This window comes from Buteo buteo, chromosome 23 (assembly GCF_964188355.1).
Source record: "Buteo buteo chromosome 23, bButBut1.hap1.1, whole genome shotgun sequence".
Lineage (NCBI taxonomy): Eukaryota > Metazoa > Chordata > Aves > Accipitriformes > Accipitridae > Buteo > Buteo buteo.
Window position 1 is genome coordinate 21,750,757 of NC_134193.1, and position 23,208 is coordinate 21,773,964.

General features: G+C 40.8%; 2 protein-coding genes across 7 annotated transcripts in view; one reads left to right on the forward strand and one right to left on the reverse strand.

The window, feature by feature from the left end:
* Nucleotides 1–206: 206 nt before the first annotated feature.
* ZBTB26 (zinc finger and BTB domain containing 26) lies at nt 207–5,419 on the reverse strand. Of its 4 annotated transcripts, XM_075055643.1 has the most exons (4): nt 5,355–5,399; nt 5,009–5,089; nt 1,411–2,668; nt 207–1,083 (listed from the first exon to the last, which is right to left on the reverse strand). In XM_075055643.1, the coding sequence occupies exons 3-4, from the start codon at nt 2,656–2,658 to the stop codon at nt 1,069–1,071; spliced, it is 1,263 nt and encodes a 420-aa protein (XP_074911744.1). In that variant the 5' UTR covers nt 2,659–2,668; nt 5,009–5,089; nt 5,355–5,399; the 3' UTR covers nt 207–1,068. The 4 variants fall into 4 exon arrangements, with proteins under 4 accessions (XP_074911744.1, XP_074911745.1, XP_074911742.1 ...); XM_075055644.1 differs by having other exon boundaries at nt 207–2,668; nt 5,355–5,419; XM_075055641.1 differs by having other exon boundaries at nt 207–2,668; nt 5,009–5,406.
* Nucleotides 5,420–5,470: 51 nt separating this feature from the next.
* RABGAP1 (RAB GTPase activating protein 1) overlaps nt 5,471–23,208 on the forward strand; it is a 75,171-nt gene continuing 57,433 nt past the window's right edge. Inside the window, exons 1-6 of one of the 3 annotated variants that reach the window (XM_075055637.1) lie at nt 5,471–5,554; nt 12,468–12,669; nt 19,119–19,353; nt 19,901–20,105; nt 20,737–20,911; nt 21,262–21,419. In XM_075055637.1, the coding sequence (XP_074911738.1) occupies nt 12,520–12,669; nt 19,119–19,353; nt 19,901–20,105; nt 20,737–20,911; nt 21,262–21,419 (923 nt within the window). In that variant the 5' untranslated portion in view covers nt 5,471–5,554; nt 12,468–12,519. Of the gene's footprint in view, nt 5,555–5,620; nt 5,667–12,467; nt 12,670–19,118; nt 19,354–19,900; nt 20,106–20,736; nt 20,912–21,261; nt 21,420–23,208 lie in introns of those variants that run through there. The other 2 variants (XM_075055638.1, XM_075055640.1) reach the window with 2 other exon arrangements.

Consider the following 23,208-nt stretch of genomic DNA (forward strand, 5'->3'; position numbering starts at 1 on the left):
ACAGTATAATCCCAGAATCCCAACTGACATGCCATTCCCGCTACATTTGATGTTTAAGGCGGTATACAAGAGGTATTGCTGAGTACAGCCAATAGCTGATATATTAACCTACGGAAATTGTGCTACCTATACTTCATCCTAGGCTTTGTGAAACACTAATGGTCATGAACTATGCAGGTCACTTAAAAAAAAAAGTATTCTTTGAATGTCCAAGAAATCAAAAAACTTTATGTTGTTAATGTTCTCATGGCAGGTATTTTTGTGGTTTTTTTTTCCAAGTTAACATGGCCCTTTTTAGATACCAAGGAGAGATATACAAGAACTAAAGGGGAAAAAAAAAAAAGGCGACAAAAAAAGAAAAGCATGGAGTTGTTATACCTTGCAGCTTTTAAAACAGATTCTGTTCACAGTGTCAAAAAGCAGTATTTCTCCACTCCAGCTTTGCTCTAAAACCAACAACTGTTGTGGCTTATGTGATGCAAAATTTATGGAAGATGGATGATAATTTTTAGTTTTGAAGTGTTTAGCTTGTCTCAGTACATACACTGGTAAGTGCCCTTTAAAAATCTTAGGTATGACAGCATAAGAAATAGGTCATACTTGCACTCCAGGCACCGGCCTCTCACATTCCAGAGCTGCAATTTATTCTTATTTTGAACAGTTCTATGCAACGATCAGCTAACCCTGCCAAATCATTTAGGGTTTTATCTTTTCATAACACATGTTGAGCTTAAAAACCCTGAGAGCTTTTAAGATAGCATTGATTGGCAGCAGAATTTTCTTGAAATAGTTTAGAAAGGGCAAAAAAGTGACACAAAAATACTTCATTTCAACTGTAGGGGTCTAGGGGTAAGATCAGAGAAAGGTAATTTTAAGAGGTAAGTTTAAATTTAACTATATGGAGTGCTTTCAGTTATCCAGTGCTTTAAAAAAAAAATAAAAAAAATCACGTTATCTCACAGACTTGTCCTCTTTGCTCTTTCCTCCATCTGCCCAGACACAGAGAGGCCTCTAACTGTACAGCAGATGGTTTACTTGCAGCCCACAGCAACAGTCTTTCAAAAGGTGTTAGTCTTGAGTCTCCTAATCAGAGAGAAATGAAACAATTAACCCCATAATCCACAGTAGAGACACAGACAGAAACCTGAAGGAAGATTGCTATTCACAGAAAATATCAAGTAAGACTAAGAACGAATGCTGAAGACCTGCCAGGTTTTGCAATCCAACCCGCCATCCATCCATCCGTAGCCTTTCAGGGCATACCACTAGTTTAGGTAAGAGCCCAAACCAACTGTTCGCTCCTCTCAGTCATGATCCCTACAAAGGGCTGTTTCTAATTGCTTAATTGACGCAGGTACTATCATTTCTTAAACTGAGCACAGCCTGAGGCAGCTTCCCTGCATCCAGTACCTGGCTTGCATCAGCTTGCTGACAGACCTTACTGTCTGTAGCAGCGCTACATGTGAATGAATCGAAGTCCACTGTTATGTCTTGAACGTTTCTTTCATTGGCATTGTCAAAGCTATTTTTACCATGTAGCTGTTTAAGATGTTTCCTCAGAACGGGTTTATGCGCAAAAACCATGTCACAGTAGTTACACTTATGGGGCTTGTCCCCACTGTGCAGGTTGAGATGGTCCTGTAAGGAACATTTCTGAGAGAACGTTTTCCCACAGATCTTACATTGGAACGGTTTGATGCCTGCGTGCACTCTCATGTGCCGGTGGAGATTGCCTTTCTGAGTGAATGTCTTGCCACAGAGGAGACACATAAATAGTTTATGCATCTTTAAGTGATTAGCATAGTTTTCCAGATGCCGAAATACTCTTGTGCACTTTGGACATTGATGGTGCCACTGGAGGCCTTTGTCTATACCTCGGTTGTTAGGCCCGAACATATCTTTAGAGGCCAGAATGATGTTATCACTGCCAGCATATGAAAGGGCATAGTTGTGGAGGTGGTTTTGCTCTATTTCACTTGCTCTGTTTTCAACAGTGGAGTTGATAAGAAAGTGTTGAGGCTCTGAGGAATGCAGTGCAGTTTGTTCAGAAGAAATAAACTGGTTCTGATCCTTCTTATTCCTAACTTCTGTTACCTCCCCGATGGACTCCACCTTGATGATCTGAATATCGCTATCCTCCATGTCCATACTGTCTTCTGAAGGTTGAATACAAGGTGAATCTTGCTGCAGAGAGTCGTCGTCTCCTTGATGTTCCTTCAGCTCAGAGGAGTCACTTTGCTGTTCACACTCCTTGCTCTCCAGCGGCTGCTTCGGTTTTATAAACTTCCAGAGGGCCTGCGTACATCGTTCAACAATGTGGCTCATCTGCAGAAAGCTTGCAGCAGTCAAGTAGTTTACCAGTTCCATTTCAGGAAACTCCAGAATGCCACTATAACAGGAGAGAAGCAGCTGCCTCCCCACTTCTGAACTCTGCAGTATAGAGATTTTTACATCTCTGGAGTCGTTCAGTAAGAACTGATCTCTTAAAAAGGGAGAGCCAGCAGCAAATACAATTTTATGCCCATGAACTTCAACGTCATCTATATGGACCACGACATCACAAAATTTGTTTTCTTCCCTCAGTTTGTTCATTTTCTGTAACATCGAATCCCCGTAATTGTCAAACTTGAAGTGAAGAATATCTGATCTTTCTGACATTTTGGCACACCTAAGGAAAAGCAGCAAGAAAAAAAAACACAATTGAGAATTTTTTCATTTTCTAAAATGCAAGTTAGAAGGGTCTAAAGAAATAATATAAAGCGTGTGTTTAATCAGATGTTATGTTTTATCCTAGATAAATGCTGAAGTCTGTTACAAGTTAAAAAAAAAAAAAAATCAAGTTTACACCTCACCTTACAATATCTTTTACCTTTTTTTAATTTAATGCAGCTTGAATATAAAGTAGAGATGATAGGACAGAAATTCTCCTGAAGCAGTATCCTAAAGAGTTAAGATGTTTTCCACACTACTTGTGTGGAATTTAAAGGGAAACCACTGAATTATTTTTAGCAGCCTTTGCTCTTGTAAAGCTTTCCTTCCACATTAAAACTCCTCAGAGATTTTGTCTTTACCAAATAACAAAGACGTTCCTTCAGCTTTTGGTTCTTTATTTCCTTCAATGCCTAAATAGCTTTCATGACAAATGAATTCAAGGTAAGACAGTAGCCAGCACTTGCCAGACATGCAAACATCCCTCTTAACCTTCTGGCATCTATCATATACTGCTCCTAAGAGTTACAGTCCAAGAACAATGGCTACAGTTCCTCTAGGACACTTCACAATTTGCAGCAATATTGACATAGGACACATCTCGTTGGCAGTAACTGTAACTTCGACAAGCCAGTCTTAGGAAGGACTATGCGAGCTTTACGGTATCTGCAGCACTGGGTTCAACGCATCGTTTTAGATTGTCTTGTAAGTTTTTTTGCAAGGGTTGGTTTGATGTGTGTTGTTCTCTTTTTTTTTAAAAAAGATCATAGAAAAAAAAACGTTCTGTATGGCCCCTCATTATATAAATCACACCTTCTAGGCTCCCTGTTTTGAATACCTGGGGAATGTAGGAAGTCTTGTTTCTCGTCTTCTTTGGAAGATCACTCCTCTAGGAAGTTTGTTCTTGTTTGACAGTATTTGGAATGAAGAACAGTGGATCTTCCATAAAATAAGTATCAGTCTTTTCTCTTTCAACAGTTGTTTTAAGAATTTAGGAGACTACACTGATTCTCGATGAAACACTGTTCACGCAATCGTGCCAGAGAACTGGGATTGCAAGAAGTGAAGAAATCAGAGGAGACTAAATGATGCAAGATTTAGTGAGATAAAATAACAAAACAAAGCAAAACTTACACCTCACAACTATTACAACCACCACATAAAGCTTGAAAGGAAGCTTTGAAGTTTACAGATAAAAGCCGATACTGCTCTCTTGGGGCATGAAGTATCAGCTCAGTGTACACAACAGGAAATGGAGTCATGCCTAGTGTAAATGAATGAGTACACAAGACGGGTTCAAAGAAGAACATTTTTAGAAGTATCTGCTGATGGTCAGGGTTGTTTCAATTTGCTGATCAGACATCATTCGGAAACATGACCTCCTCACTACTCAAGCCCATCAGGTATATCTTCCAGCGTACGGCACATGAGAATTAGAAAGGGATTTCAAAAGCCTTCAGAAACAAGGGACTACGGAAAGTTCGGAAACAGGGTAGCATCACTCTGCAGCACAAACAGTTCTGCTGAATCTACAGAAAGTAGAGCCGCCAGTCTCTTAGTTATCCTGTCTTCAGCGCTGCCTGACTCATCTCCATTTCTAGGGCAAAACATTGAATTTTACGAGGCAATAGCTTTTGGCAAATATAAACGGTAGCAACAGATCAGCGTGCAGTATCTTCAGTGAATTTCAGGCGCCATCAAACTGTTTCTCTTTGTGTTTTCTCTTGGAAGCGATGAAGGAAATCTACTCTTGAGCCTATTTTTTCCACCTGGGGGTACTACAATATAAGCGCAGTTAAAGCGCCCATGCCAAGGTAACACTATATTGTGCTGCTAACCCGACACAGCTACTCCAGTGGCTCTGCGTTCCTCGGGCAGGTGACAAGAGCCACACCACGACAAACTGAAAACAGAAAAGAAGCGACTTGCCTTGACACACGTTCAGTTTCTACTACCACTGATCTCCAAGAAAAAAAAAACCAACAAACAACAAAGCCACCCGATGAACCCCAAATCCTCTTTCTGGGGAGGCTGGCAGACCGAGCCCAACTTCTGGTCAGCCGCGACCCTCCGGGCCGAGCGGGGAGGGCAGGGCTCTCCCCCCTGGAAGCCGGTGCTTCCACCGAGGCGGACGGCCACCGTCTGCCCCGCACGTACTTCCCGACAACCGGGGAAAACGATGTTGCGGGACAGCTCAACCGAGACCCCGCGCGGCTGTTCAAAACCGTCCCCAAACACCAAATCCTTCGCAAAACCGGCGGTGTGTGGGGGGGCGTCCCCCCGCCGAAGGGGCACGTACCTGTAGCGCCGGGCCGCGTCCCCCCGCTGGCACCCGCGGCCGCTCCTACCGCAGCGCACGCCGCGGCCTCCGGCTACGGACCTAGAGAGGGGAGGAGAGCCGCCGTGAGCCGCCGCCCGGGCTTGGGGTCGCGCCGCCCCAGCGCCGGACCGGGCCCGGCCGCCAGCCGCACCCCCCGGCCGGCCCCGCGACCCGCCGCGTCCCCGGCCGGGCCGGGCCGTTCTCCGAACCCGGCCAGCGGCGGAGACGGAGGCGGCGGGGGCGGGGGAAGGAGCGGGAGCCGCGGCCCGCTCCGAACCCCGTTCCGGGGCCGCCGCCCTCGTCCCGCCAGCCCGCCGGGACCTACAGCCGCCGCCGCTGCCGCCGCCGCAGCCCAGGACGGCGACTCGGAACCGCATTGTTCGGCCGCCGGAAGCGCTCCCGCGCCCTCCGCCCCGCACCCGGAAGCGCCTGGCGGGGCGCCCGCCCCCTCCGCCCGGTCACGTGGTGGGCGGCAGCGGCGGCGGCCCAGGCCCGGCACCGGGAGGCGGCGGCGGCGGCGGCCGGGTAGGTGGGGCTCGCGCTGCCGGCGGGGGTCTCGTCCGCCCCGTCCCTCCGCTCCTTGGGCCGCCCCCCCCCCTCCCGCCGTCTCCCGGTCCGCTCCCGCGGTGCCTGCCAGGTGCGTGCGGGCGCTGCCCCGCCGCCGCTCCGGGGCTTCACCGGCGCTCCCCGCCCCTCACCGGCGAGAGACGCGCGGGGGCTGGGGACCCCTCCTGCGCCCCCGTACCGGCGCGTCCTTCCCCTGCCCACCGGGCTGGCGCTCCCTCCTGCTGCCGTGCCCTCCCGTCCCCTCCGCCGGGTGGGGGGGGACGGACGACCGGGGGCCGCGGCCTCGGTGCGGGGCCGTGAGGCCGCCCCACCCGGCTCGTACGGGGCCTGGGGCGCTGCCGGGGTCCCCGGTCCGAGTCCCGGGGCAGGCGGGGGGACGCCGGGCTGGGCCCGTCCTCGCCAGCTCCCCGGGATGCGGGTTGGGGGGGGAACGGGACTAGGGGGGACCCGCCTCGCTCCTCCAGCCTGGAAACCCGTCGGTGGTCCCGGGACCCCTCTGAGCGCGTACCGGAGCCGTCGGGTCGACAGCCGTTCTGTCCGGGGCTGCCCCGGGCTCCTCTGGGACTGACGGTGATGGATTTACCGGCCAGGCGCCCGCTTTCCCCCGCCGTGGCCCGGCTGTGTCGGTTGTTGCCTGTTGCTTCCAGGTGCATCCTAAAACGTGGCGTTTCATTCCGTCCAGACACCTTATTTGGTTTGTGTACCATAACGTCCGTGTTTCTCTCAGTTATTTTTTTTTTTCCTTCCTGTTGGCAAGGACACGTTTGTTTCAGTTAAAACATCCCCAGAAGAGAATTTTTAAGGGCTGATTGTGTCAGTTAGGGATGGAAATTAAGTATAAACAAACAGACTGTGCTAACTTGGTTTAAAAACACGCATCGGTGAAAATTAAGTGAAAATACAAGTAGAAGTAGACTTTGTGGTTGTCGTCTGTGTAGTTTTGCCTGTTCAAGGCATTTTGCAGGAGAGAAGGAGAAAAAATACTCAGGAGAGGTTTGGAGAGAGGGAAAAGATCATGTTTATTTCTTAAGCACAAGTTGGAGATCAAGCACTGCTTACCTGTGTTGTTAGATATAGCTTCATCTATATCCCCAATTTTACTCTACAAGTTTTGTTAAAGCACAACTTGATGGGATTTCTGAGGTTTTTGGCTACTTTGTTAGAAAATGCGTAACTGGTGGACAACTTCTTTGCTGATTAAATTACAGAAACACTGTATTCTTTTTAAAGGCCTCTACTTAACATTAAAAGGTCAAGGACCTGAGCAAACTTTTTTTGTGTACTCAGTAAACAAATTAACAAATGGAGCTTGGCATAGGGGTTTCCTTTTGTTTTCCAAATCCAAGTGCAGACAGCTTTTAGCAGCATGCACCGCATGTAACTCTCCTTTTTTCAGTTCTTTCACAGCATATTTTTGAAGTGCTGTGTTTGTCTGGTAAGCATAACTCTCTGTTTCTGTTTGAATCCTAATGAGAGGAACGCCGCGAGTATACAGAGCTTCATCTTCAGAGTTTGTTCAGCCTCTGGCTGCGCTGCCTTTATCCCAGCCTCCAGCCTGGGTTGTGTCCTGCATATCCCGGCTCCCCCATGCAGACAGCGCTTAGATGTGCCTGATGCTGATGAAGCGTCAGCCGCGGAGCGTGGATGAACCAACCGTTCATAGTTAATTCGTTCCAGCGACATTCTTGTGATGGGCTAGCTGAGGCAGTGTCAGCATTTCTTTTATAAACCATGGTTTCCCAGGACCTGCCGCATGTTTCTGGGGTTGGGGAATTTGCTTATTACAGAAGCCTAAAATTAGAGTTTTGTCCTCTGAGCAGATAGTTCAAATTAAGATTAAAAGCAAAATTATGTTGGTAATAAATATGAATCTGTTAAGGATTTTTAACAAAGATTGTATTAGTTTGACTCCTGTGTTTTGTCTGATTCCTGGTTTTGCATACAATGTGTAATGATTCACTCACTCAGCTTCCTGAGATCTGCCCTTCTCTGTTCTTGAGAAGGGGGGGGGGGGGGGTGAAATTTGAGGCAGCGTTATCTCCAGATAATGATATCTTTTTTCTGTCTGGCTTTTGAGGTTAGTGGGAACATCTGTGGCTGTCAGTGTGTTTTAAAATGAACAGAAAAGTTAGTATTGTACTTGCTATTTTTTATCAATTACTCTTTTTAGTCATCCTAAATCTTTATTTTCACATGCAGTATTCCGCTGGCTTTCTTGCTTCATTTTGAGTGCAAAATACTTCTCCTTGTATTTGAGAGTGTGTTGCGCAGGGAAGGTGGGTAAAGATCAAACGTACAATTATGCAGACTAATCATGCAATATGTGAGAAGAAAAAGGTTGCTAGTGATTGATCTTTCTTGTATGTTTTTTTTTTTTTCCCCCAAAGCCGCAGTAAAATACAGGCGGTGTGTATGTGCTTAGAAGAAGTCAAACCACAGCTCCTTTCCCACATGTCTGTCAGTGCGACATCACTTTTGCTCTTACGTTTCTTAGGCTTAAGCTCCTGGCGCAACTGCCTGTAACGATGGCATTGTGCTGTAGCATTTTCCAGGCTCTTTTCAGGACTCACTGTGTATTTGTAAAACAGTTAAGTGTAGACTATGTGAATTGTGAAGGTAAAAAAATCACAGATGTCAAAGACTGTAAAGAGCTAAGAGTCCTAAACAATGCTGGTTTATTTGTCATAACATGGCTTTGCAAAGTACATTGCAAATCTTCTGAACTCTGCTACAAATTCCACTTTTCACCCACACTAAGATGCTAATGATGAAAACTAGGAAAGCAGAACTTTGTATGTTTAAACTGAACCATACTCGATGATATTGTTAAGCTATGCATAAAGCCAGAGGAATAGAAAGAGAAAATATGTTATTTTCAGTGAATCAATTTGCATTGAATCAGTCACCTCAGTGTCTTGGCTGTGTGCTACCTCATTGTCTCCCATGTTTTTTAACATTGTACTTAGTGTTTTTATATTTTAGGGGATGGAGGATATAAGTTTATTTTGCATGCCAAGCTTGCTGACTTTGCTGTTCAAGATAGCTTTTTGAAGTATACCATTCTTCAGTAATTTAGTTAATATTGCTGTATTGTTCTTCTATATCTGGTGCGTTCTTCATCAGATATACTGTAACTTTGTGGATTGCTATAGGAACTGCAGCTGAAGTACAAACACCAGGAAAGAGATGAATGGGGAAAAAAAAAATCTCTTTTCCTGTCTAGTTTGCATACCTGTTCTCATGCTTAGTCTCTTTTCTGCCCTGAAAGCCCAAAACATACTTAGGTTTTGTGTTTTATTCCCCTCTAAATTCAGAGCTAAGGGTGCTACATCTGCTGTTGACTTAAAGGTAACTGCTGTTTTAAACACTCCAAGAAGTTCACAGCTGAAACATTCATTTTTCTGCTCATCCTCTCGCTTTTTGTGTGGCTGTGGATATTCTAAACATGGGAAAACAGGCGCTCCTTGGAAATGGACTGAGACCAGCCATAGTTACGAGTGCCTTTCTTCATTTGTTGCACATGTCTCAAGGTGGCATTCAAGCCTCAGTCTCTTACAGTAGTGTAAAATGGAAGGTTTTCTAGTTTTCTTTTTTTGTATATTGTTTGCTTTAAGGTCTTTTAAATTCATTCTAGCAGTGCTTACAAGGAAAATTTTGATTACAAGTTGCAGGTCAGGTGCCAAATACTTGGGAGAAGATAGGAAAGTAAAGGATAAATATTTTATAAATCTATGTAACTAATCTCTAACTCTGATAGTTTTTTTTTTTTCGGTTGTTTGAGATTTTAACATGGTGATTGCTGCTCCTTTGCATGTTATCTTGAATAGAGAGAGTAAGGTAGGTTACGACTGTTGTTTGGTTGCTTTAAAGATAAACAAGAACATTTTTAAAAAGATAGTTTGATTCTTGGACTCGTGTTGTAGCATTGTATAACAGCAGCAGTGAAGGTGAATTGCACTGAGAATTAGAATTTTAAATAAAACTGAAAACAGTGACCCAAGAGCCAGCTGTGTTGACCTTCTCATTTTGCAGCTTTTTCTAATGGCCTTTTGTGTGAGAAGAGGCCAGCATACCCATTTAATTACACAGGTGAGCAAACAAATAAGTTGTTAAAAATTTGTCTCATGGGATGCATTTTACCTAGACACTCTGTCTCCCATAGAGGTGTAAAGACACCTTCAGGCAAATACTACATTATTATGGTGTAGTTTTGTGTCAGGAACTAAACTATGCTGATTTCAAAAACTCATATTTTATTTATGCTGAAACAAACCAAAGTCTCTCCTTGTAAGGAATGAGATATTGGCTTCTTCAGAGAAATGTTAAAACTTGAGATCTGTGCCTGGCTGGGGTCTTTTCTCCTACCTTTCTAAACTGTGAGAACTGAAAGCTTCAATTCTTAAGACAAGTTGCAGGTATTACTAAAGAGCACTGTCACCGCTGTTGTTTGTTCTTGCTTTTTGATTCCAGAGGAGTCATAAGCCTGCCACACTTAATTGCTCTGCTGGTCTTTGATGTGTGCCCTTCTAGGCTGGCCCATATTTTAACGAGCTCATAGGCTTTCTGTTGTTGATTCTGCCATTGTGAGTTTTCTGATTCAGGTAAAATGATCTGTGCAGTAGTCTGCATGGAACAAAGTGACGGCAAGGAACAGAGGAAATGAAATGCATGCAAAGCAAAGTATGGGGATATGGAAACTTTGGTTAACTTCAGGCAATATTTTAGCATTTTTAGAATTTTAAGACTCTGCTTTTGCACCTCGACTATTTGAGCATTAATCCGATGAACTGTGGCTGATTCCAGTGTGGTTGGGTAATTGAGCCTTGCTTGCTGGTACATCACTGATAAACAAAATCTTCTTACAGTGGTCTACTACATTGTCCCCTTTCCTGTGCTGTCTTATCTTGTGTAATTTCAGTAAGACTTTTGCTCAATGTAACGTTGGCAAAGTTGGGTTAATCAGGACCTTCTGCTGTTGCAATTCTGTATTGTGAAACTGCTGTAGGGGTTAGGCTAAGCCAGCTGTGCTCCGGGATCAAGTGTGGTGTCTGTTTACACTACACTACTAAAAAAAAGGAGTATGCAAAAGCAGAGCATACTTTTTCTCTAATTGAAGTTAATCTTGGTGGAAGGTGTCACATTGAAAGACTTTGGAAATAGGTAAAATTAACGCTTCAAGGCAGATGCGCTATACCAAAATAAATTGCTAAATTGATCCCTGCCTAGATGATCTTTACAGCTGCTTGTGATCAAAGCCAGCTCTTCTACTCATACTGCCCTAGTGTGGCAGATGAGTTTGCACTGTTTAAATTAAAACAGTAAAGCCAAAGGGATTTTAAGTGTTTGAAGCTTATTTTTATTTTGTGTTTCAATATATTATCTAGATGGTGCAATGGGGAACTTCTGTAGAAATGTTTTAATATGAATTCTTTGAACAAAAGCATCGTTCAGAATGAGAACTCCGCCCTACCTTTAAGATCTATGCGAGTAATACCAGATAGACACATACAGCGAGTAAAACTTTTCAAAATATATAAGTTTCTCAGCAGGTGATTCTCATTGAAATTCAGTGGATCTTAAAATGTTTTTGAAAAGGATATCTAAATATGTTACATGCTTGTGAAAATGAAACCCAATAATCATATTGTTATTCATGAACAACCCGCATCCGTTCTTCCTCTTTCGTACTGCTTCAGTTGTCCAGTGAAACATGTTTCAGGACTGTGAAGTGACTCGATTGATAAAGTAATCAGGTTAAAAATAACCCAGAGGAAAAAAAAAATTGTTGTCCTCTTGGCAGATTTCATGTCATACTGGTGGCTGTGGAGAGAAGGGTATTGATAGAAATAAAAGCAGGCTTTGCTATTTTTGGTGCATTGTTCTTGGTTCAGGGAGGAATGCGATGAGCTGTGCTTGTGGATATGCCAGGTTTCCCCGTTGTTTGGCTGCTCTGTTGGAAGCCAGGTTGGGACAGTGCTCCACCAAATGGAAGGCAGAACTTGAGGCTGAAAAAGCACTTGGGTTTGGTCATGCTTGGGAGTATATAAAGACCTGAGCCATTGTGATAAGGGTATATTTGGGTTTCTGGGAAATTAATTACCCATTTTTATCACGGCAGTCTGTTTTGAGCCATGAATTCTGAGAATCTGTGCTGTAGAGTTCAAGGTGTGCAGCTGAACTTCACCTTTTGTTCCTTTCTTCAAATGCCTCTCAGTGCCAGTACCAGCTTTTTAAAATCCTCTGTTGGCTCTGATTCTCAGTACTGATCCAGCCTACGCTGTTCTTCCTGCTTCTTGGAAGTCTTTTCTTTTATTGTTCGTTACAGTACAGAAGATTCAGCATAGATTCATAAAATGCCCAAGGTTTTAGAGCATCCTTACCACAAAATATCAAGAGTTAGATCTAACTCTTGTTTTGGGGGGAAAAGAATGTGACTGCAGCATACAGTGAGCTCTGATAGCTACAAAAGTAATTTTTGCATGAACATAGGTGAAGGCAGACAGGTTATCTGAAGAAAGTAAATGGACTTTATAGTTCTGGCCTTAATAATATGTCAGCAGGCATAGTGTATGTTCCAAAGGCCTGTTTTGTGCTACGTGTAGAAAATGGTGCCTGACACAATCATGAAATACTGCAAAAAGATTTATTAACTTCCCTTTTGTGAGCTATGGAAACCAGTACTCTAATAGTAGCGTGCTGCTTGGCAAAATCAAAGCAGGACCATGAGTGTACACTGACAGAAGAGTTATAACTTGGTTATACTGTCAGATGTGTTACTTTTTATAACTAGTCAGCAGGTTTCTGAAAAGAAACGTTGGAGCATTTTAGCATGAAGTTTTATATAAGTATTTTTATGATTTTTGTTTTTCAGGAGTTTATAACATATTTAATCTCATTCATGAATCGAACTTCCTTTTTAAGTCATGGATGACAAGGCTTCTGTTGGAAAAATCAGTGTCTCTTCAGACTCGGTATCCACTCTTAACAGTGAAGATTTTGTCTTGGTTTCCAGGCAAGGGGATGAAACACCATCTACAAATAATGGTAGTGATGATGAAAAAACAGGACTGAAGGTAAGAATCAATAACCTGAGTTTGTTCCCTATTCTTCTAAATCAAACTAACCATAGAGAGCTTAAAGAGGGACTTCTTTGTTGTGGAAAACTTGACAGAAGGGAGAACTTATTCAGGAATCAATTTTGCCAGTAATTTCTGCATTACTGTTGCTGATGTCAGAGGTGATAATTAGGTTTTGAGTAAGAGCTCTCTCCATCACTACCTGTGGGTTTTTTCCCACTTTGCAGAATCCTTCATGAAGCGCTTAGGATGAAACAGACTGACTGTCAAGAACTTTGAACTGTGATTTTATCACAGATTTCAGACAGAAAGCAATATTAACATACACTTGATTTGACCATATCTGTTAATTCAAACATATATTAAAGTTTTCCCCAATGTGAAATGTTCTCTTTAAGAAATGTAGAAGTGTAGTTATAACTAACAACTTGACATGCATCTGAGAATACAAGCCTATGTGGTAGGCTTGTGTGAATTGGAAGGGCATTGATATCTTCTCACTTTTAAAAGTGCTGTTCTGAAAAGAGATCCTTGTCACTCTTTTTTTTTTTTTTTTTTTTTTTTTTAAGCTACATAAAGAAAATATTTCATCCCAGTTTGTATTTCGGCAGTCTTTAAGCAAAGTGATACAAGTAAGGTGGTCACTCCAAATTCCATCATTTTAATGTGTTGAAAACTGGATCTTTCCTAGAGTGAGTCAAGTTAGTGTGTTCTTTGTGGGAAAGAGATAATCCACCATCGCAAGAGATTGACGTCTATAGTCACACTTACATCTTCAAAATAATGTCTTTAAAGATGATAAGAAATCACATCTTCTGCCTGTTGGACTGGGTGTTCCTCTTTTCCTTATCAGCAGTTGTAACAGAGACTTTGTTGAATGTTTCTTGATGCTTTTGCTCATCTTGCTTTTACCTCCCAGCTACTTTCTTTGTTTTTCTTGCATTCCTTTGAGTCCTGGACAAGACATGCCATTATAGTGGCTGTTTTCTTCTACATAGGACTTTAAGCTAATTCTGTTAGTTAAGAGTCTCAAGATCTTACTTGTGCTTAATCTGGCAAAAACGTTCATTTACATTTTATTGCTATTGCAGAAGATTGCCACTTCACATCATAGGATAGTCTAAAAAAATTTGACATTTTCTTGAACAATCAGCCTGGTTATCTATGAAAACCGCTGAAAGACTGTAACCTCACACTTGTCTTCCTAATGCTGCAAATACCAGCAGCTATAAATACTTAACAATTCAGAATAGTCTCCATAGTGGTGTTTACCTTGAGAATGCTTATGTGACAGTGTATGTTATTAGCTTCCAAAGTTGCGATGCATCATTTGAGACCCCAGGAGGCAGACACAGTCAACCAGATTTTCCATTTCATCCTGTTACTCCCAAAGAAAATTTGGAAACGTGAAATGCCGTAGTCTGCAGTGCTCCTTGCTCCACATGGGAGCTATTTGTATTGCTGGTCTAACGATTGCCTTGTGGCTGTCCTGCAGTGTTTGTATGACATGCTATATCTTGTTTAGTACAATCGAAGAAATTGAAGAGACATTATATACAGAAGTCATCTTCATAAAGCTTGCAAATATTTCAGAGAATAATATCCTTAATCAATTTCAAACAGACTCCTGAAAATTACTTCTTAAATTTTCCTCGTATGTTTACTTCCAAAGTGATTTATAAAATGGTGGCTAAAGATATGCTGTCTCTCTTGATGAGGAAAGAAGGTTAGCACTGCTGCCTCCTGATCATTAACAATTGTAAAATAAAGTTACGCTGTTCCCTGATTTGGCACTGAATGTCACAGAGCTTTGCAGGTCTTAAAGATAAACTTCTTTATGAATTTGGTGCCAAGACTGAGCACGATCCTTGAACAAAGTGATTCACCTTGAGCTTTTCAGTATTCTGGCACTTGAAGAGTATGTGCTGTTTAGTTATTGGCTGCAATCTGAGTGATTAATGGAAACATTATACCTTAGATAAGTAGTCAGTGCACAGTCTAAATTCTCCCATACAGGGATCTTCCTGTTAACCTCCTGCCTTCTGCTTAAGGAGGTAAAAACTTTTAACAGAGGAAATGGGAAGACTTTTTAGCTGTTCTTAAGAACAGAAATTGTATTTTGTTATTGTTCTACAAGAGACGACACATACTATCCTAGAATATGGCTTTGTTCTTGGTATCTTTTTTTTTCAGCTTGCAAATAGTCATTCAGTAACCAGTTTTACTGTATTATTAAACTGTTTATGGTGTGCATGGATAAGTGGAGTTGTGAAGGTTGTCAGACGTGTTAAAAGTACTGTCACCGTGATATCTAAAAGTGTTTAAGTAGTATATGGAAGATTAATATTAACAGTACAACGTGAGAACGGAGGTTATGTATTTCATAGGAACAAATGAGTTTTTTCAGGGAGAACTAATTGCTTTGGTACTTACAACTAAGTTTGTTTGTTTGTAGATGTCAAAACCCATTTGCTTTGATGTGCCCACTAAGAAAAGCAGAAGATAGGTTCAGGTTCATGTTTGAGCACGTGTCTTTCTGGTGTTGTGTTTCTTTAGAAAAGCAGTTTGAGGATCTTTCATTTGCTAAGTGCAGTCTGAGGGTGCTGCTAGAAGTTTAGGCTTCTGTTTGCTGAATGTGATAGGCTGTGAAATTTGTACATCAAACCTAAGGCTCTCATTTCAAATTTGTTGATATGCTATAGTTCTAAGTAATAGTGCTGTGGACATTAATGCACATTTTAGTTTTTGTTCTTTCTCAAGTCCAGACAGAGAAATATTTCTTCCGAGTACAGTCAGGAACCATATTTTTCTTCACTTGGTCGTAATTCATAAATGTGTTTTGTTTTTTGTCTACGCTGAAATACTTGGTTCAATTTAAAAAGGGGTTGTCAATGATTTTTTTTCCAGAAATATAATTGGCTAGCTGTTTCTGCTTTCCATTATTGTTTCTGGGTCTGCTTTTGCTCACTGCCAGTGGGACTGAACTAGATTTATGAAAGCCTTGTTTCTGGAGCACACTGTAGAGCAGGAGTTCTTGAACTACACGGTACAACGAGACCTCTCAGAGCAGAGGCCAGCAGCATATGTGTCAGGAGAAGGGAATAAACTACAGTTCTAATAAATCCCCTGTGTTTCTGTAAAGGGAGTTCGCTACCTCCTATTTAAAGGTCAAGTAAAATTAATTTTCAGTTTTGTGAGAAATGGAGAAAACAATGATTAGGGCAAATGGTTTCTTTCCTCTATCTCAAGCAAACCTACATGAAGCATTTGTTAGGTATGCCTTGTTTGTTCTTCCCTTCTGCCCTTAGTTCTGCTGCACTCTGTCATGCTGCCTCTTACTGGTTTTTTAGGTTGCAGCAAAGTTTCAAGCATATTTACATCTTAATCTGTGCTGTTCCCACGATATGGTGAATTTATACGGTTGCATAAGAGACATTGGTTGACACGAAGTTAGTCGTAGTTTGTATTTTAGGCCTTGTTTCTCAGGCAGCTGGTTTGTTGCACTTGACTGTTAGGGCTATGAGAACAGCAGAGCTCCTCTAGTCCAAAAGTATATTTACTGTGTCTTTTAGAATTCTTTTTTGAGGGTAGTCTGGGCTGAGAAGGAAGGCTTTCTTAGAGGGATTCTTTTAAATTACTTTTAAAATGAAGATTTGCATGATGAGATTTTAGAATATTTACGGGACAGATTTTTTTCTTTTTTATGTGCCTTTTTCATGTCACACCATAAACAACTTAGACTCATGTTTTACCTGTCACTACTATTTTTAGGAACTTTTATTTTCAAGATCATGTTTTATGGGGTAGTATCTAGATGCAAGTTATTGATAATGATTATTTTACCAAATACAGTAGACCACTGTTCAGACTTTTGTGGCTTGTAATCTTGATGGAACAGAACATTTTTTACGTGCATTTTATGTTAATACCATTGCAACATTTAATTCTCACTGGATGTAAATTCCTTACCTTCCTTTCCGAAACCCAAAACTGAAATTTGTTTAATCACTGTGAGCAAAAGCATGAGATGCAGGTTTTTGCCAGAATGAATCTTAACTTCAAGTTACATAAGAAACAGGTCCTGTAAACTAGAAGTTACTTTAGGTTTTTTAATATACAGGCTTTAACAAGGCTGGCAGGACATTATGATTGATTCATTACATTTTCTTCCAAAACATATAAACTGTGTACAGTAAAGTAACATGGTGCATCTTCCATCATCATCATCATCATCTTTCTGATGAACGCCTGCAAAGACGTGAATAATAAACTTGATACTTAAAAGGATTATGCCTTTGATGACCACATGCTTGTGCAAGATTTTTCATTGCTTCCATGAATCATGCAAATGAATACTAGAATTATTGGGAGGAAAATGCAAATCTGTGAATTCCTGTAACTAGTTACAGGTTACTGATACTTCTGTGGATGTACAGCTGAGTAAGGCAGTTACTATCCTGCTCCTGGCAGATGATCCCAGCTAGCACATCAATGTATTCTAACCCATACCTAAAAATTACTTTCAGTTTGAGCATAAGTTTCAAGAGCATAAACATCTGACAGATTGTTGTTGTTGTTGTTTAGATTCTGTAGTAAAACAGTCACTAGGTTTTGTTGTTTAGATTCTGTAGTAAAACAGTCACCAGGTTATTACTTTTTATGTCCCTCCTACCTCTAGGATCTTGTGTGCTTGTTTTTTTTCTCTACCTGTGAATTTCATTTTTTGCCTACTTTCTTCTGAAGAACAGGGATCTGGGACTTTTCTTCTCTTAAAGTAATTGTATTCTGCTCTATTCTAGAGTATTTCCAGTTTCTGTTCTTTTGTTAATATTCTTGTATATTAAATAGTTACTTTTCACCAGAAAACTAATATGCAATTTACACCTTTAATGCAATATAGATAGAGGCTGCAGATACAGATAATTATCTGGAGATTGTAGGTCTGAGTGTAAAAGAGAAGACAGTAAGTAAACTTCATGTTTCTTCCTTTTCCCTCTGAACTGAGAAGTTCATCTTTGGGGATGCGATGGAAATGACCATATGTCAGAATTCTGACTTGACTGAGAAACCTCTAATCTTGCTGTAATTACTCCTGAGACATGCCTGGTGGAAATGCACATACAAATATCTAAGTGACATCTGATGTTTTGCTTATAGTATATTTAATTCATTGCAAAGCTCATCCGTGTGCATGAAGGTGTTCTGTTATCTGTTCCAGTGTTATTTCAGCAATCTTAACTGGACTTCAGGTTGATTTATTTACTGTTGAAATGTGAGAACCTTGGCCATTGCTTCAGGTACTTTCAAGATAATATAATTTTCTACTATGAGATGCTACTTTTGAGGCAGATGGAATTTGCTTCAATACTGAGATTGTGTTATGGGCAGATTTATGTCTGCTCTGTATTCTTCCTCCTGTTTTTAACCACTTTCTTTACTGTCTTGTTTTACAGATTTAAAAAAAATAAAAATTTCTTTAATAAGATTTCTTTTACACTCTTTTTAAGAAGTTGGGGTAGTTGCACAATTTGGATTTTATTAGCTGGCATGTAGTGTCTTAAGTCAGTAAGCTTACAGAGATGTAAGGATATAGAAATGCATATCTGCTCGTAGGGTTGAGACGATAATAACCAGCTCATAGAGTTGAGACAATAGTAACCAGCAGCAGCTGAAGTGATGGAATCAAGTACCTTTCTCTGACTGCCATCTGGTAAAATACTTCTGTAAACTCCATTTCTGTGCTTAATTTCTAAACTATGTAAAGCATCAGTCACTTCCCTATTAATTACAGAGGAATGGACAAAGAGTTTCCTTAGATACAGTATCTAAGTTTCCTGAAATTAATGTCTTCATTCTCTTTTTAGCTTAGAACTTAATTTCGCACCATTTAGGTTGCTTCATGCTTTCATGTTTACTTCAATGAGTGCAAAGTCAGGCTGTAGGTGAGTGTTAGGAAATAAAACAACACTACCTCTTCTCCTCAGCATGATGGCACAATCCTGTTCCAGATTCTTCGCTTCTATGAAGACTTGCTGTCTTACCCGTGAACCACGTAGCATATTTAATTATATTTGGCCCTTTCTGGTACTATTTTGAGAATTATTATAGACCACTGTACTGTGGACATCTGTAAGTTTCTTCTGTCATAAGCTAGTCTTTGGAGTTGGTGATTAAAGACTAGTTTGAAAGTAATCTCACTTTTTCCAGTGCTAGAAAACTCCTGCTTTGAGCTTGTTAATTTGTTAAAGTAGGGAGGATATAATCCATACTGGTGAGCATTTGCACATTGCAGTTTGTGTTTACGGTTGTAACTAGGTTAAATTTGTTAACTGCTGCTTTGGTTGGCAGAAAAAGCCATATGAATGACCCTGTGCCTGAGGGGTGCGTTTGTTGTTTTTTTTCATTCAGACAGTTTTTTGTGTCCCAACTCTGTTTTTGGCTCTTAGATTGTGGGGAATGGAAGCGAACAGCAGTTGCAAAGGGAGCTTGAAGACGTGCTGATGGACCCACCCATGGAAGATCAGTCAAGTGACCGGGACCATGGAGAAGAAGTTAGAACTGATGGAGATGGGGAAGAACCTGTTGTCCTTGAAGCTTCAGCATCCTCTACCATTAACCCAGTGTCGGTGGCAGGACTCCAGAAACCAGAAATGAGTTTGCCGGTGAAACCATCTGAGGGAGGTTAGAAAGAAAATGTGGAATGCCTGGTGGTATCTTATGAGCTAGCTTTTTATGGGGAAAGGAAGGAGAATTTATGTACAGGTGTGTCTACCAACCTTTCCCCATTTGTCCCATTATAATCAACTAGTGCAGTAAAAGCCAGGTTATGTGATGCAAGAGTTAACATATGCTGAACTGTCTTCTCTTCTGAAGACACTTGCTGTACTAGCCTTGAGAGGTACTATGATTTCTTACCTGGCTGTATAAAATTTTAGTCTCTTTAGCTCGTCTATGCATCTTATTGCTGTAATGAAAATCAATGCATTCTTATATTTAAAAGAAGCCCTCTGAGTGAACTGGTTGTACCGTTGGGATAGCTGAGTTGCTCTCTGCCATCAGCAACTCACTTTCAGGCAGGGTTTTCCTATAGTATTTTGTCCTGACCTGACTTTTTGTAATGTGTTTCTTGGTCGCTTTTGTCATTTAGTTAGAGATGAGTCAACCTCTGATAATTTTCTTACATATACCTTGTCTTGCTTCTTATGTTCCACTTTGTGTCTCACCCTAGACTGTGAGGATTTGAGCCCTTTTACACCTATGACAGATGAGGACAGCGTGGTGTTTAGCAAGCTCACCTACTTAGGTTGTGCCTCTGTGAATGCTCCCCGGAGTGAAGTGGAAGCCCTCAGAATGATGTCCATCTTACGAAGCCAGTGCCAGATTTCTTTAGATGTGACTCTGTCAGTGCCTAATGTCTCTGAAGGAACAGTGAGGTATGAAGCTCACTCAGGTGTACTCCATGACTGTGTGCATTTAATCTTACTTTTAGCAAAGGAAACAAGCTACCAGTTTACCTGGGAGGAGACATGAGCAACTTGGGATTTTGTTTAGTGGAAAATGTGGGTTTTAAAGAGATCTGAGAAAAGTGATGCTTTGAATTTGTTTACCAAAGACATTTTATGTTCAAGGATCAGTATGAAATACTATGATGATCCAAGGTGTCCCCAAAGCCATAGTGGGAGTGGTTATTGCTGAAGACTTTGGAAATAGCCTGGAAAGTGTTTAGTTTGTAGGGCTGGAAAATGGCTGATACACAAGGCTTAACAGGGATGAGGCTATCCATTGCTGCATATTAGTGTAGCTTTTGAAGGCTAAGCCCTGAAAACTATGGGGAAATTATTGGTGGAAATGTCTGTTGCATTGTTCTTTTTTATACTGTTCAATTTATATATAATTACTCTGGTCAAGTTTTGCAGTAAATGACAGTCAGGAGCTAGTTTCTTTGTGATGTACTTTCACCAGTAGCTATGACATTGTTAAAGCTTGCAAGTTAATATCTGGCTGAAATAATTGTTCTGAAGGTGCAAGCTTTGGGGTTTTTTTCCTCTTTCTCTCATTTAACAGACTTTTAGATCCTCAGACGAACACAGAAATAGCAAATTATCCAATCTATAAAATCCTTTTCTGTGTACGAGGGCATGATGGAACCCCTGAAAGTGATTGCTTTGCTTTCACTGAAAGCCACTACAATGCAGAACTCTTCAGGATTCATGTCTTCCGATGTGAAATCCAAGAGGCTGTAAGTTGAATCTTTTTGTCAAATGGTAATTATGTACATGTAAATGTTATTACTGAAATGAAATTGAAGTATTTCAGGCACGTTAGAAGTAATGTAATTCATCACTTTTGGCTTTTTTCTACCCCAAGTTAAGATAATTATAGAAACCTTAGGTATGAAATAAGAATGCATGTTTAATAGTTTATCCTTTTAAGAAGCGTAGAAAACCAGTTAATTAGATGCTAAAGCTGAATTATTTTTGTACAGTTACTTCTCATTTTATTCTTTAGTGAAAATTCAGGTAGGTTTCAGCTGATGCATTCTGTATGTCTGTGGCTTTCTGATCTTTCTTTGGTGCTGTCTAAACACAGGTGAGCCGAATACTGTACAGCTTTGCCACTGCCTTCCGTCGTTCTGCCAAACAAACTCCACTCTCAGCCATTGCCACCCCACAGACTCCAGACAGTGATATTTTCACCTTCTCCGTGTCACTGGAAATCAAAGAAGATGATGGGAAAGGTTATTTCAGGTATAGATTCTTCATTCCTGTGCGTGCAGCATCTGGTTCTGTTGGAAAGTGAGTGAATAAAGAGTGTGAGTCTGAGGTAGTCGCTAAATTCCCTTTTTGAAAATTTCCTATTCTAGTTTAAATGAATCCCAGACATAAACATTTTTGGGAAGTAAAACAGTGATGTCCCTCTGGACTATTTCATCTTTGATGTTTAACTGATCCTGGTGCTACCTGCAAAGTGCTTCTTATAGTTTGTATTTTTCTTTTGTCTTTAAAACCTTTTCTGCGCAATGTGTTTTAAGTTGTGTTCAGCTGAATTGCTGCTGAAGCTGAAAATGCATCATTGTGACTGTGCTCTCATATCCAGAGTTGTGCACGTTTTCGGCCAGGTTTTCAAAGGTGCTGAGGATGTGTGAATTAGTGCAGGAGGCATAAGGGTGCGTATTTTTAATTAAGTCTCATGAAAGAAAGCAGAGAAAATTAGAAACTCTGAAAACCTCAATTTTTAATATAATTTTGCTGATCCCAAAAAGATAAGTTACTCTCCAGAGAAGTATTCAGCCAAATCTGTTTGTCACAAGATACATTTACTTTTAAGATCTAGTACAGGGTTATTACTGCTTCATCAGCTGAGAGCTTGATGATCAAGAGCTCAGACTTGTTCCCACATTGCTGTTCCAGAACTAAATAAAGGTGTAGTTGTCCATAATGTGTTTTTTGGCTCCAGAGATATGGCTCTGTATGCAACCCGGTATCAGAAAACAACCATACGGTTACGAATTTGTGATCAGCAAGTGTCTAGAATTCAACAATGTTGTTTAAAACCCTTTCTTGAATAGTTGTTTACTTACAGTCATAAGAAAGATGTTTGTGTAGAGGCAGAAGGTAACCATATAGGAACATAAAGACCACTTTGCATTTTAACTTTGGTCATTAGGTTTGATTTTGCTCCATGAATGGGATAAATTCAATTTAATCTTTCTTAAAATATGTTGAACAGAGAGAATTCTCTGGCGACATTTGAGAGCAGAATATAATAGAACAAATCATACATGCTGGCCTTCTTCCTCTTTACATGATAGTGCTTTGGTAGTTACTGGAGTTGCATAGTTCAGGCTGAAATCTTTCTGTGCTGCCCAGGCAAGGTAAATTTCTTGAATGACATTGCCTATGTAGACATGCTGTTATTTTTATCTTAGTGAAAACCCAACTTTCCTTATTTCCCCCTTGTGATTGCAACTTGTAGTTACATCATGCATTTTAAGAATATGAAGGATAAATCCTTCATCTGTACCCATTTCCCTGTGATTTCTTAGGATTGATCTCTGTATTAGTCATTGAAAGCAGAAAAGAAGGCAGAATTCAACTTTGTTCTCAAAGATCATCATTAGTTCTCCTTGGTTTTGCTGTGATCTGTTTCATTAAAATACTCACCCATTCTGATCTGTAGTGTTTCTTTATCAATATCAAAAAAGATTTACGAACAGAGCTTGCCTCTAACGGGTTCTGTTTTCTGACCGAGTTCTCAAAATTTAATTTAATTTTTCCTCTTTTTTTCTTTTTTCCTGAACCAGGTGTTATTAGCAAGTGGTAGTGTAGGGTGAGAGTATTAGAGCAGCTTTTCACATTGTATTGGCTAATGCTGTTTTCATGTTAAGTCTGATGGTGGATAACCTTGGTTTCTAAAAAGACCTTTTTTAGTTTATGATAAAAAGTTATTTTTCTGCTTAGCCTATACCCAGTGCCTTTAGATGTTTTATATAACCATTTATAGTGTTCTGTAATTGCTGAAGTGTCTTTATTTCAG